Raw genomic sequence first — 12,995 nt, forward strand, 5'->3', positions numbered from 1 at the left:
TAAAGTGTTGCGGTGTCAGTTTTGGTAAGTGTAACAAAGGGTTAACAAATATGTGTGTGAGGTTAAATGGAAAGAATGTGGAGGTTGGAGTTTGGAGGTCTGGGGACTGTTATGTTAGGAAGGAGTAAGTATTAAAGGTAAAAGGTTTTGTAATTGTTCCTCAAAGTGTTTTAGTTTTATTAGTTCTTTAAAGAATTTTCTTGTCAGTATGCAATATACAAATGTATAATGTATTTAGCAATCTTTTTTTCATTATTCTAAATGTAAATAAATTATAGCTCTAAGTATAAACAATACAAATTCTTCTTACTCCAACATTCTGTAAAATAAGTAATTGTGTTGGGATTGACAATTTTGAACTTAGGCAGACTTCAGTATCTCCTTTATTTCATGTAACTGGCAAAGATTACGCTAGTTTTTCTTAGTTGACTTCTTCATTTAAAAAAACCGACACATCTTTAGCTGGGATTTTTTGAACGAAATATTTCAAATCTTTATATTTTTTGAGCATTTTACATCTTTTCTGACTTAGTTATTACTTGTTTCTCGTTTCTATATTAAATTATCTTTTAATTACTTGACAGATATGAATACGTCTGCGTTTGATGCTTTTTCTTAATTGCTGTATTTCTTAAATAAATTCAGTTTTAAAAAAAGAGCATAGAAGATTCCTTTTTCAAACAACTCTATTAAAGTAAGAAATTGGAATATTTTTCCGTCGTCTGAGAAGAACTAGCTAACAAGATGCTGAAGTTTATATACAGCTTTCTTTTTTAAATGTCCATATTAAAAAAAAACAACAACATCAATAAACACCAAATAAACTTAGTAAATCTTTTTCAAACTAATTTTTAAACACCCAACAATTTTCAGGAAAAAATATTGATTTCTAGTGTAAAATAACCCATTAAAGTAAACAAGCGTGTTTACCTCTAAGCAACAATTTTCAGGAAAAAATATTGATTTCTAGTGTAAAATAACCCATTAAAATAAACAAGCGTGTTTACCTCTAAGCAACAATTTTCAGGAAAAAATATTGATTTCTAGTGTAAAATAACCCATTAAAATAAACAAGCGTGTTTACCTCTAAGCAAAATTTTCAGAAAAAAATGTTGATTTCTAGTGTAAAATAACCCATTAAAATAAACAAGCGTGTTTACCTCTAAGCAACAATTTTCTTTTTTCTGAAGGTAAAATGCTTCAATTCAGAATTTTCGAAAGGGACAAAAAACATTAAAGTCAAAGCCCTAAATATTACAAGAAAGATTCGAAAGAAATCTAACTATATTTTTAAAATAAGACTTTTCCCAAATCATCACTGCCATCACTCTAATTTCGTACCTGATATGAACAAACTAAATAACCGAATAAAATTATCCTCAAATATTTGGTAAACATTAGGTATATCTGGAATTTTCAAGGAAGCATTTAGAAGTATTTTGCTCAGAGGTACTATAGCAACATTCTTAACATTGAAGGCACTTAGCCGCAAGTTTTTTCTTTCGGATCATTTGGTAAAGGTGCTTTACACTCTGTTGTCCCACAAGCACAAATAAAAATTCTTGGTGAATTCTCTTAACAACTCGAAAAGAAAACTAAAAGTTTTTAAATCTCTTCACAAATCCAAATTGTTGCAATTGTTTGTTGATCTTTTACACTGAAATCTTAAAATTGTCGTGGTCTTTTTTTAACTTTACTTTATGTCCGACTGGAATGAAAGAGTTTGGGGAATATTATCTTGGATCACTGTTCATAAGGTCCGATATCAATTGGTCATCAGAAAACACCTCATTAAAAAGAGGATTTCTCCATCTCTATTTTGCACTAACGGGACAACAAACTTCAACGATTTTCCTTACGCATTTAAGTTGTTCATTTAACATCGCCACGCAACACAAACCAATTGCTCAATCTTTGTATATATTTTAAAAATTTCTTCTGTATTGTTATAAGTTTAGACATGATGGAATAGTTCAAAAATCAAGCTAAAACAATGGATTGTTTTATGGATGTATTTATGTGCAGAAAATGCCGTTCGAAGATATTTGAAGGAAAAGATTTGCTCCAAAATCATGTGACTAGCCCAAAATGCTCATTATGGTTTTTGCAATCTGATGAGATGCTCCCCTGGGTATTTCAGGCCATCAACGAGGTCTGAATATATTTCTTCTGCTTCTGATTACCTTCATAATTTTGTGTTTAGTAAAATATTGATTTTTAAGTAGTGTGGTCTTTGTTTTACTTTTGCCAACATTTAATTCTTATGATTCTTTACTTAAAACGAACAAAAAGAATTTGAAAGGTTAATGTGAAAAATTCAATTTTGAACCTTAAGTATACATTTGTTACAGACTAATCTATATAAAAGAGTGAAGTATTTAACACTTTATTTTCTTCTTTTTTTAGTATATTATGAAACATTTTTGAGTCAATATGCAATAAACTTCAAGTATCAGGGTATCACTTAAAGTGATATCCTGATACAAAATTTATTTCAGGACAATGAAATAAATTTTGTATCAGGGTATCACTTTAAGATACAACTTTGTTTTAAAATGTAATCAAGTACAATAAAATAAAAGGAAAAATCAAGTATTGAAGTTATTGTTTTAGATTATGAAACTTATTCAGACCTTCCTAAGAAGACTTAGACAAAACTTATTCTGTCTATCCAATTCTTAAAAATTCCATTGGATCCAACTCTGGTAATTAAGCTGGCTAGGGCATGATATTCCATTTTCTACCATCAATGTTTCAACTGAGCAAGCTGTGTGGGCTTGAGCTATATCTTGTTGACACTGTTAAAATGCATTTTGATCAATCAGCATGTTGCTGAAGTTGCTAAGCAGTTCTCTAGCATTTATATGTATTGGATGACTACACCTGTAGTAAAGATGTTAAATAAACCTTCATTAAAATTAAAACAGCTCTAAATAACAACACTATCACCAACACTCTGTAGTCTTGTTACAACAAAGCAATTGCTATACATTTTGGATTTTAATCTTTAGCTAGAACCTTTTCTATTTAATGTCAAAGTTACTTTATTACATTAAAATGATTGTTCAAAATTGAATTTTATTTTGATCACACTTACCTTTCAAAATCTTTTTATTCGTTTTAAGTAAAGATTCATTCCACATTTCTATGATCAAACCTTTTAGCTTTCAGTTCTAATTCTTAAAAAAGAACTTTTAAGTATGGCTAAACTGTCCATCATTACCATTTTTATATTTTTTGTATTTCTTTAAAATTATGATTACACGTTGACAATTTTTTGTATGTGAGTTTTTGGATTTTATTACATAAAAAATGCTATACTCTAATTTTAACTATAGGCTCAATGGACAAAAGGTAAACTATATTGTCCCCATTGTAAAGCACGCATTGGATCTTTTGACTTCATAAAATTAGTACTTTGTGAATGTGGATGTGAGACAATTCCTGCCATTTACTGTGTAAAAAGCAAGTTGGACCATAAAAAATCAAAGATACCTGTGGTTGATTCTATTGCTTCAAATATTTTACTCCTCGAATCAATGGATAATTCAAATAAAGGTATTGAAAAAGCTGAGAGCAAAGATATCCCTCAAGATACATTCTCTCTTGTAGGGAATTGAAGCATTTGTTCTAAATTTTGTATAACTGTATTGCTGTTGTGGAAGAAATATTCCAAATTTCAACAATTCTTTTTTACTTTAAGTGATAATGTAAATATTATTTAACTTTTGTTTTGATGTTGCTGTCTTGAATTAAAAAACTTGTGATAAATTAAATTATTTAACATCTGTTAAAACATTTTTATCTACTAATATAAAAAATTCAGGTTTTTTTAAAGCAGTAGAAAGAAAATTTCATGGTTGAGGCAAACAAACTTTCTTAATTATTAAGGTGAATTGAAGCTTGTATTAAAAATTTCTTGATTTATATTAGTATTACTTAAACATAGGATTAATCAAATTATCAATAACTCTTATACTATTTCCGTTACTATTAACACCATCATCATCATTGTCATTGTTATTATTATTATTATTATTATTATCATTATTACTATTATTATTATTATTATTATTATTATTATTATTATTATTATTATTATTATTATTATTATTATTTTTACTAATATTATTGTTATTACTATCATTAATATTGTTGTTGTTATTACTATCATTACTATTGTTGTTATTGTTATTGTTGTTATTATCTTTATTTTTATTATACTTGTTTCATTTCATTTACTGCTAATAGTTTGATCGTTTTGTTTTTTTTAACATCATCATCATCATCCATCATCATCATTGTCATCATTTTTGTCATCATTTAATTTGTTGTTTTTTTTATATAGTATTATACACTTGTATTTATATCTATTTTTTAAATACTATTTTTTAATTTTACTTTATTCTTATGTATTACAAAAAAATATATATAATTATGTAAACAATTATTATTCTTTTTTATATTTTCAAATAAAAGTATGATGAAATGGTGAAATAGTGGGTAAATAAACATTTTAGTACTAATCAAATTTTTTTCTTAAGTTATTAAACAAATATCATACATTAGATAAACTTTAAGATTATTTCCTTCTGGCTTGTCTGACCCATGAATGCTGAGCACATAAGCAAACAAGTTTATTTTTAAAAAGATCCTCAGATGTTCTAATTAGAAGTATGAAGCAGCAAAAAATAACAACTTAGAAATGAACTGGGAAATTTAACATTCAACAAAAAGTCTGTTATACTTGCTACACATGGCCTTGAAGTGGCCAGATGTACAGCATGTATGACAGACTGGTCTGTTACAGATTAAAAGTTTTTTTGAACAATTTTTTAAAGCACTTAGTTAATCATGTTAAATAAGAAACACTTTATAACAACAGGTTCTATTTTTAAATTTATATAAAAATATGTTACATATTGCGCATCAATAATATACAAAACCAATAATTGAAAAAGGAAAGTTGAGGTACCCTAACCCAAAAAGTGTTACCCTGTATTTGTGAAAATAACTAAATGCTAACTAACATCTTTAAATTGACCTAGGTCTACCTTTGGAGAAAAGCCTTGATAATAGCTTTGATTATTATGACATTCATCTTGATGCAGACATTGCAAAACCAAATTGTATAGGTAATTATAATTTTTACCCTAATACTTTTATTGTTATATCATTATTAGTATATTTCTGTATCCATTTACTTAAAGATTGCTGGTTTTGATACATTCATAAAGTTTCTCTATTGCCTTAGATGTTGAAGTTCAATCACAAGAGCATAACAAGCATGCCATTATGTTAAACCTAAAAGATGATTCACGTTATAATCAACATCAGCATCTTGAGCAGCTTGAACTAATGGATATGACACTGAACAGACAAGTGGCTCGTAAGACCAAAAAAGATTTTTTGCCTTGCAAAGAAGGTGATGAATATGAAACCAGTCTTGTAGAACAGTTGTCATTTGAACATGAGAAATTTGATTCATTTTGTATTTGTAATACCAATCACTCCCGTAAAAAACAACTTCGGGAAAAATTCAATGTTTCTCAAGATTATTTATCATCAAATGTTTTTCAATGTGGATCTTGTCAATTCTCACATAATGTTTCTGTTAAAAAAGATCAACATGACTCTGCATATCAGTTATACTGCAAATGTCAAAGTGTAAAGTCTAATAACTCTCATTCTGCAAAAAGATTTCATCAAAAAAGACACAAAAGCAAGAAGAAATTACAACCTATGGAAGAAGAGTTTGTGAATATTTCATACAGTGCACCTCTAACTAATGATTCTACACTATTAGTTTGTTCAAATTGCTTGCTTCTATTAGGTGATCAATCTTCACAAATCAATAAAAAGGAACTTTCAACTTTACACAACTGTATTGATAGTGATGGATTTTGTCAGAGGTGCAGATTAATGGTTTTCATATAATATGGAAAAAGTTTTTTTTTTTAATGTAAAAATTTACATAAAACTTCTATAAGCATCTTACATTTTTTAAATATAGTGAAGAAGATGTGAAAACCAGGTTTGAAAATGCAAATGAAGCAAATGATAGGAAGGTTGTATTTTTTAATGTTGTTGCTAAAAAAAGTATTTGTTTAAATTATAATTTTTTATCTTGCTTTTTTTTGTTTTTCTTTTATTCCTTTTGTTATTTTAATGAATCAGTTTTTCTTTTTGCTTTTCATCGTTTTAAACTATTTCCTTTAGAGCAATCAATCAGAAATTCTTGAGGAGCACCAATGCCCTATTTGTTGGGATTTGTTTTATGAACCTTACAAAACAGTTTGCAGTCATATATTCTGCAGTCCATGTTTACGACAGCTTAATAAATCTTCACAACAAAAACCATTGTGTCCATTATGTAGAAGGCGTGTATACACTGTTACTGCATGTGAAGGTTTCTGTCCTTTTATAGTACATATTTTCTGTTAATGGGTTTTTTTTTGGGGGGTTTTTTTCTTGTATATTATATTGTTTTTTTTCTTGTGTATTATATTGTTAGTGCAATAGCTCTCACTTCCATACACTGCTAGTTAATTGTTTTAATGCTTCTTATTGTACACTATCCATACACGTAGTTTTTTTACACTATCCATACACGTCGTTTTTACTTTAGCAATTTTATTTGAATGTTTCAATATAAGCAATAATCTTAATTAAGAGAAGGTTATTTACATTAAGTGTTTTTTTGTTTTTTGTTTGTTTTTTTTTAAATACCTTTATTTTTTAGATTTGCAAAGTGATCTGAAAGAGCTTTATCCTGACGCATATATGTAAGACTTAATTCATAGAAGATTTTTAGTAAATAAGATGTTTATCTCCTCTCTTTATATGGGAAAATGAAGCTACAGTTGTTATTTATTACCAGGTTAAAAAACGTTTAAACTAAGTTTACAAACTAAAAGTAGATATAAATGAAATACAAATATAACATTTTGTAAGGAAATGAAAAAATAAAAAAAAAAGGTTTGTATGGTATAATTTAAAAAAAAAAAAATACATGAAAACTTATAAGTATTTTCCATCGTTTAATGATGATTTTTAAAACAATACAGTTGTGTATCAAAATATAGATTGACTTCTTTGCTTCCAGGAAGCGTTCTAAAGTCGAGCGTAGAAAAACTATCAATCGATTTCCTTTACCGTCACCAGGTAATGTATTTTTCGAAGCCGATGCAACACCATCCGATGCTTCGCGTATCATCCATTACTTTTATGTAATTCGGACTTTGTTAATAGTCCTTTTTATGTTGGTCTTGTACCTTCTAAACGGGGATTATAGGCAGGAACATCGAAGGTTTGCGAGGCATTTGCGGTACGCTTTCTATTTTGTTTGTTTTTTTGCCATGCTAGGTACGATAGCCCTTGTCGGGCTCTTATTTACGCTAAATGCATATACATGTGCAACGTTTATGTTTGGTTTCGTGGCATTATATTTCATGTTTAAAAAACTACTATTGCGTTACTTAGTTTAAACTATATCGTAAAAAATTCTTTGGGTGATTATTAAGTATACATTTCTTGTTTTAAAAAAACTAATATTTTTACAAATCCCGACGTTACAGCAATTTTACAGTAAATAGTGCGTTTATATTTCAAAATATTAATTAAAGTGTATAAATATTTAACGGATTTCAATTGAATATAATAAATTTAAGTATTCATAACAATGTTTATTGTCTCTTGTTTACAGAAAGTCCGGTTATATCTGTGTATAAAAGTATGACGTCATTAACACTAGCTGGTAAAAAAATCGGAGAAGCAAAAATCCGCACTTTGGCGCCCTTTATTAATTTTTTTTCGTAGGAGTCATTGTTTTTATTTTTGGTTTTAGAATATTTGATTCGTACGCAAACAAGTAATAAATTTTGATTTTTTTACAATTGTAAAAAAATTGTCATTGACTTTCATTAATGGATGGCTAAACGATTTTTAGCCATCCAATAATGAAAGTAAATGGATAATCTTATTTTTGATGATTAAAAAATTTTGGTCGCATAGAGAGGAAACCAGGAAGTGGTAAGACAAAGGTTGTGAGGATATCAAGGCTTACTAGAGCAGTCAAATGCCAAATTAAGTGTAATTCAATCCAATCCATGAGGAAGATAGCCTATGAACTCTCTGTGAGTGAGCACACAATTAGAAATTTGATAAATAAGACCTAAAGGCCACGTGTAAAGCAATCTCAAAATGACACCTCATTGCTGAAGAAGTCACGGCGAGTTGTGAGAAGTAAGAAACTTTTGTCCATCCATAAGAAAGGTCAACAAATAATTATGTTCTCAGATGAAAATCTTTTGACAGTGGATTCTTAATCAAATAGCAGGACCATTTTAGGGGAAAAGCTTTGTGGCCAACAAGCTCCCCAGATTTAAACACTCTGAACTACAGTATATGAGCATATGTTGAGTCAAAGGCCTGTGCATCTTTCCACAACAGTATTTCAGCTCTGAAGGCCTGTGTCATCAAGCATTAAAATGTATTACTCAAAGAGAGGATATAAAAGAAATTCAGGCCCAGAATTGAGGCTGTAATCAATGCCAATTGTCTACATTTTGAGGAATTTATTCAAAATTCATGAAAAGACATGAGATAATTCTGTTTTGCCGAAAGTATTATGTTTACTTGCTATTACGACCGACCATTGTCAAATATTAGTGCGGATTTTAAAAGCGCATAATGTAGAGGGTTACTGCAGAAAATTTAAAATTTGTCTTTGGTTTAAATTTTTTTTCCAAGTCTAACCACTGCTTCAACATATTTGTAAGTCGGAGGATAATATCCACATTAACATCAATAATTTGAAATATCTTATCTCAAAAACTGTCCGTGGTATTTTAAATCATTATCAATGTGTGTCTTCAACTAGATTCTGGTTTTTCCTAAGGTTATTCTGTATTCAATATTTTTGCTGTTGAACTGAGTTTTTCTTGGTTAGTTATAGTCCAGATGAAGTATATTATTAAATATTCAGATCCAGTAATGCAAAATTAAACCTAAAGTTAAAGCTTTCTTATCAGGAGTTTCCTCTGATAACACAAAGTTATTCTGTATTATCATACACAAATATTTGGTTATAAATGGTTTAAGATGATACTCCATTCATTTTAGCTTTCTGATCGCCACCCTTCTTGCAGAATTTTTACAATTAAATGGAGTATTAAAAAAATGCGAGTTGTGTTTGGTTTTCGCAAATTTTAACAGCTTTATCTCAGGAAAAGAAATGCTAAAGAAAATAAAGACATTCCACATATTTTGCAATTGGTTTTTTATTAAAAAAAAAAGTTAATTTTTTTTTGAGGGCCAAGTCCCCCCCCCCCCCTCCCCGGTGGTTGCGGATCTGTAATGTCTTTTACTTGCTGGCCTAATTGTTTATACTGTTGTGTCAAAAGATCAGTATTTATCATCGAGGCAAGTGCTTGATCACCAAGTTTCAATTTTTTGAAAAAAACTCCTTTTGTATTTCTTAATATAAGCAATAGATGATTATATTACACAATTCTTGCAAAATAAAAATTAAAAAGGCATCAAATCTTGTTTTTTTGGATTCTCTACCCATACGTTTAATAATTTGCAATTATTTTTTGAAGTCATTCTGAAAGATAATAAATAACTTTTCTGTTGCATCTGTAAGTATTCTGGTTTTTTTTTAACTGTCTATCCCTTGATGACTTTTTTTTGGGCACAGTTTTGGGAAATGGGCAAATTATTTCTAGAGTTAAGCTGTAGATGTTTGTTATGCAAATGTCGAGGGATCTGTACTTCGCTCTACATAAGTGGTGGTAGCTAATGAATCTGATGTACCCTCGTCTGTTGGTTGTTGAGCCTCATCATTGTTTGTAGTGTTTGTATTTTTTTGGACTTGTAAACAATCTGTTACATAGGAAGATAGTAACTTGTCTTCAGTAAAAAAACTTCTTTCAAATGGATGCATCCCTGTAACCTGGAATCCCTTTTCAGTACTATCTTTCAAAAATATTCTTTTGTAAGCATTACCAACTAATCCAGCGATATTATATATATGGATAGGTCTTCCAGGATTTAAAAACTTTCAACTATTCATAGCACTGTTGTAGTAATGCTTTTATGGTTTAAACACTGTCCGATATAACGGTTGCGGCTTGTAGTTTGTATGGGGCGGGAAGGTTAACATCACCATGCACCTTTCCTTGCATAAATCTAAAGTCTAGATAGCAATATGGCTTTCATCGTTGTCTAGTATTAGAAGGATGGGCTGCTCTTTTGTAGGTTTTACATGCTTGATAAAATGTTTTAAATAGGCAAAAAATGTGTTAGGACCAGCCAATTGAATTTGCACCCCAATTGCACCGTTTGGCGCTCCATTGAGCTTGTTTTGTAACAAAATTAATGTGGGAAATATCCTCAATGATTTTATACTGTTACCGATAGCATTGACACGTGATATCATTGTTATATTCCTCTTTCATCTAAAGTGACAGAACCAACCTTCGTATACCGTTTAGTTGCTGGTTTCATTTAAATTTCAGATTTCGTTTGGTTGAAAATCATTTCTTTCCGGACAACCTGTACGTTATCAAAAAGTGTATTTATATTTGATTTGTTGAAGCTTGTTGCTCTAGCAAGACTTAGGTTTGCGTAAACTTAGGATGGCGTTATTTAAAGCCATGTAACCAGAACTCTCCAACGAAGCTAGATTTAATCCTTTTTTGTTAGATTGTAATGCAGGGGAGCTGATTGTTTCATTATTTAACTGGCATCAGTTCTTCATTATTTGTAAATACTTTTTTTACAGCATTTTCCCACTGCTGTAGCTAAAATGATACTGTTCTTCATTTAATCCAAATATAAGACAGGCTTGATAGTGTCTACTTACAGTTGAGTTGCTCAAGCTATTCGTGCATCCTTATTGATCATAAGTATTCCATCGAGGTCTATCTTTTCCCGAGTCTTGCTAACCTTGCTGTAAGGCATTGTTCTAAAAAGAGAAAAAAAAAAAAATTAGCATGCTTATGAAGTTTGATGCTAAACTGAGCACTCTATATTCACTGGCAACAAAATAAATATATTGGCATAAAATGCAGCAATCTTAACTGTTTTTTACCAACTTTTCTCTCAATGAACACAACAATAAATTAAGATGTTTTTATCTTCAGTAAATAGAACTCTTATCATCCAAAACATAACATAATCATCCAAATAGATAATCATCCAAAGAACCCCTCAAAAGTTGTTAAAAAACCATTTAAAAAATATTTACAAATATCATTAGTTTGAAACTAATTGTAAATTTTAAAAAATACTAACCACGTGATGGATGGTTCTTATGCATTCAGCAATAGAATTATACCAATTTTATAAATAAATAAACTTTTCAAAGCATTTTAATAAAAATTTATATGTGTTGTACCTTGATATAGCAAAAGCACCCGGAGATCCCGAACTAGTTCAAGTCCCCAATACCTGGTTGCATCTTGGGTCAACGATATATTATAGCTTTATATTCTAACTCGCGCTTCCGCAGTGAAGCAAACTTTTTGCCAATCGAGTTTACTTTGCCATGGACCTATAAGAGATGGACGTGCAACCTATTGTTTTACATCAAAGAGGCCGCAGAAATCAGCGAGCCAGGCGAGTTTCCGACAATGGCTGCCCACAGATTTAAAACAGAAACTCTGATCGCGTGGTATAAGTTTAAACTTTCATAGCATTTGTTTAATAAGACTGTTCAGGATAAAGTAACTACTTCACGCGTTGACAAATTACTAAACAAATTACACCAAGGTAAAGGAAATTAGTTGTCGGCACGAACAGATTTTCATCATTTTTCAAAGATAAACATTTGTAAATTTGGGAACTTTTTTCAAGTAAACAAAGTTTCGTCAATAATAAAATAGATCTGTAAAGATAATTTTAAAATGACTAAAAAAAGTAAAGGTGTATTATCTAATGGAATTTTTTATAACTCATTCGATAAAGCCAAACCTTTTAAAAAGTTATTCAAATTTATAATTATCTTGCAAAATGCCACCAGATATTTCATGCTTTTGTTTTTCATATTTCATATATTATTTAATTTGTCATAAAAGGCACATAATAACCCGTTTGTTTTTATCAAATAAAAATTAGTTTATGTATAACTGGTAAATCATGTTATGTTAAAATTAAATACTTAGTTATTCTTGAGGTTTGCCATAAATTGGCTTTGCTAAATTCTTTAAAACTGACAAATTATTTTTTTCTTTATTTACATTCATTTTAAGTATAAGTTATTTATCCTTAACTGTATATATTTCTGTTGTTAAACATAAAAATAGAAAATTCTATAATATTCATAAACTAGAAGTCTACAGCAATATATTAGATGGAGTAGTTCCCTGGACATGAAACCAATATGCTCTAGGTAGCTACAAAACTTGTTGATATTTTGTATTATTTATTATCTCTAGTACTAAAGTAGTTAAGTAAATGATCTCAATTTCTATATTATCATCAGTGTTATTTCTTAAAATATTAATAATATCTAGCTATTTAAAATTAAGCTTAAAACCTGATTCTATTGCTATTATCTTGAATTACTAAAAAGAAGTTGATGTGACTGGTTAGACGAGACCAAATATTTTTGACGAACTCGACAGACTTTAATATAATTTAATTTCTATTGTTTAAAACAAAAGATTTATAACAATACGCAACGAGCATGGTTCGCAAAAAAAAAACAATAGGTTGCACGTCCTTCTCTTATAGGTCCATGGTTTTGCCAGCCAGAAATGACGCAATGATAAAAACAAAGCCGAGCAAAAATGAATTATTGTCAGTTTAAATAAAACAGCTACCGGCTTTAAAAGCTTTAAAAACTTGCTTCCCTTTTTCTTACGGACTTTTTGTAAAGTTAGACTACAAGTTAATATATATATCATTGTTTTGGGCTTACTTTCTTGTTTGACGAACATTACTTTACTTGACGTTTATGAATATATCACGCCATATTTCAGAATTTGTTT

General features: G+C 29.4%; 1 protein-coding gene across 2 annotated transcripts; it reads left to right on the top strand.

Annotated features, from left to right (window-relative positions):
• Positions 1-1,695: 1,695 nt before the first annotated feature.
• LOC145187408 (E3 ubiquitin-protein ligase RNF180-like) lies at positions 1,696-7,679 on the top strand. Of its 2 annotated transcripts, XM_090093149.1 has the most exons (8): positions 1,696-2,152; positions 3,339-3,558; positions 5,049-5,135; positions 5,255-5,912; positions 6,014-6,068; positions 6,220-6,409; positions 6,743-6,785; positions 7,106-7,679. In XM_090093149.1, exons 1-8 carry the CDS (start codon positions 1,994-1,996, stop codon positions 7,485-7,487), a joined length of 1,794 nt encoding a protein of 597 aa, XP_089949275.1. In that variant the 5' UTR covers positions 1,696-1,993; the 3' UTR covers positions 7,488-7,679. The 2 variants fall into 2 exon arrangements, with proteins under 2 accessions (XP_089949275.1, XP_089949281.1); XM_090093155.1 differs by lacking the exon at positions 5,049-5,135 and having other exon boundaries at positions 1,716-2,152.
• The last annotated feature ends 5,316 nt before the right edge of the window (positions 7,680-12,995 follow it).

Source organism: Hydra viridissima, unplaced genomic scaffold, assembly GCF_058129835.1.
Source record: "Hydra viridissima isolate aposymbiotic clone 2 unplaced genomic scaffold, HvirCarnegie_v1 scaffold_1, whole genome shotgun sequence".
Lineage (NCBI taxonomy): Eukaryota > Metazoa > Cnidaria > Hydrozoa > Anthoathecata > Hydridae > Hydra > Hydra viridissima.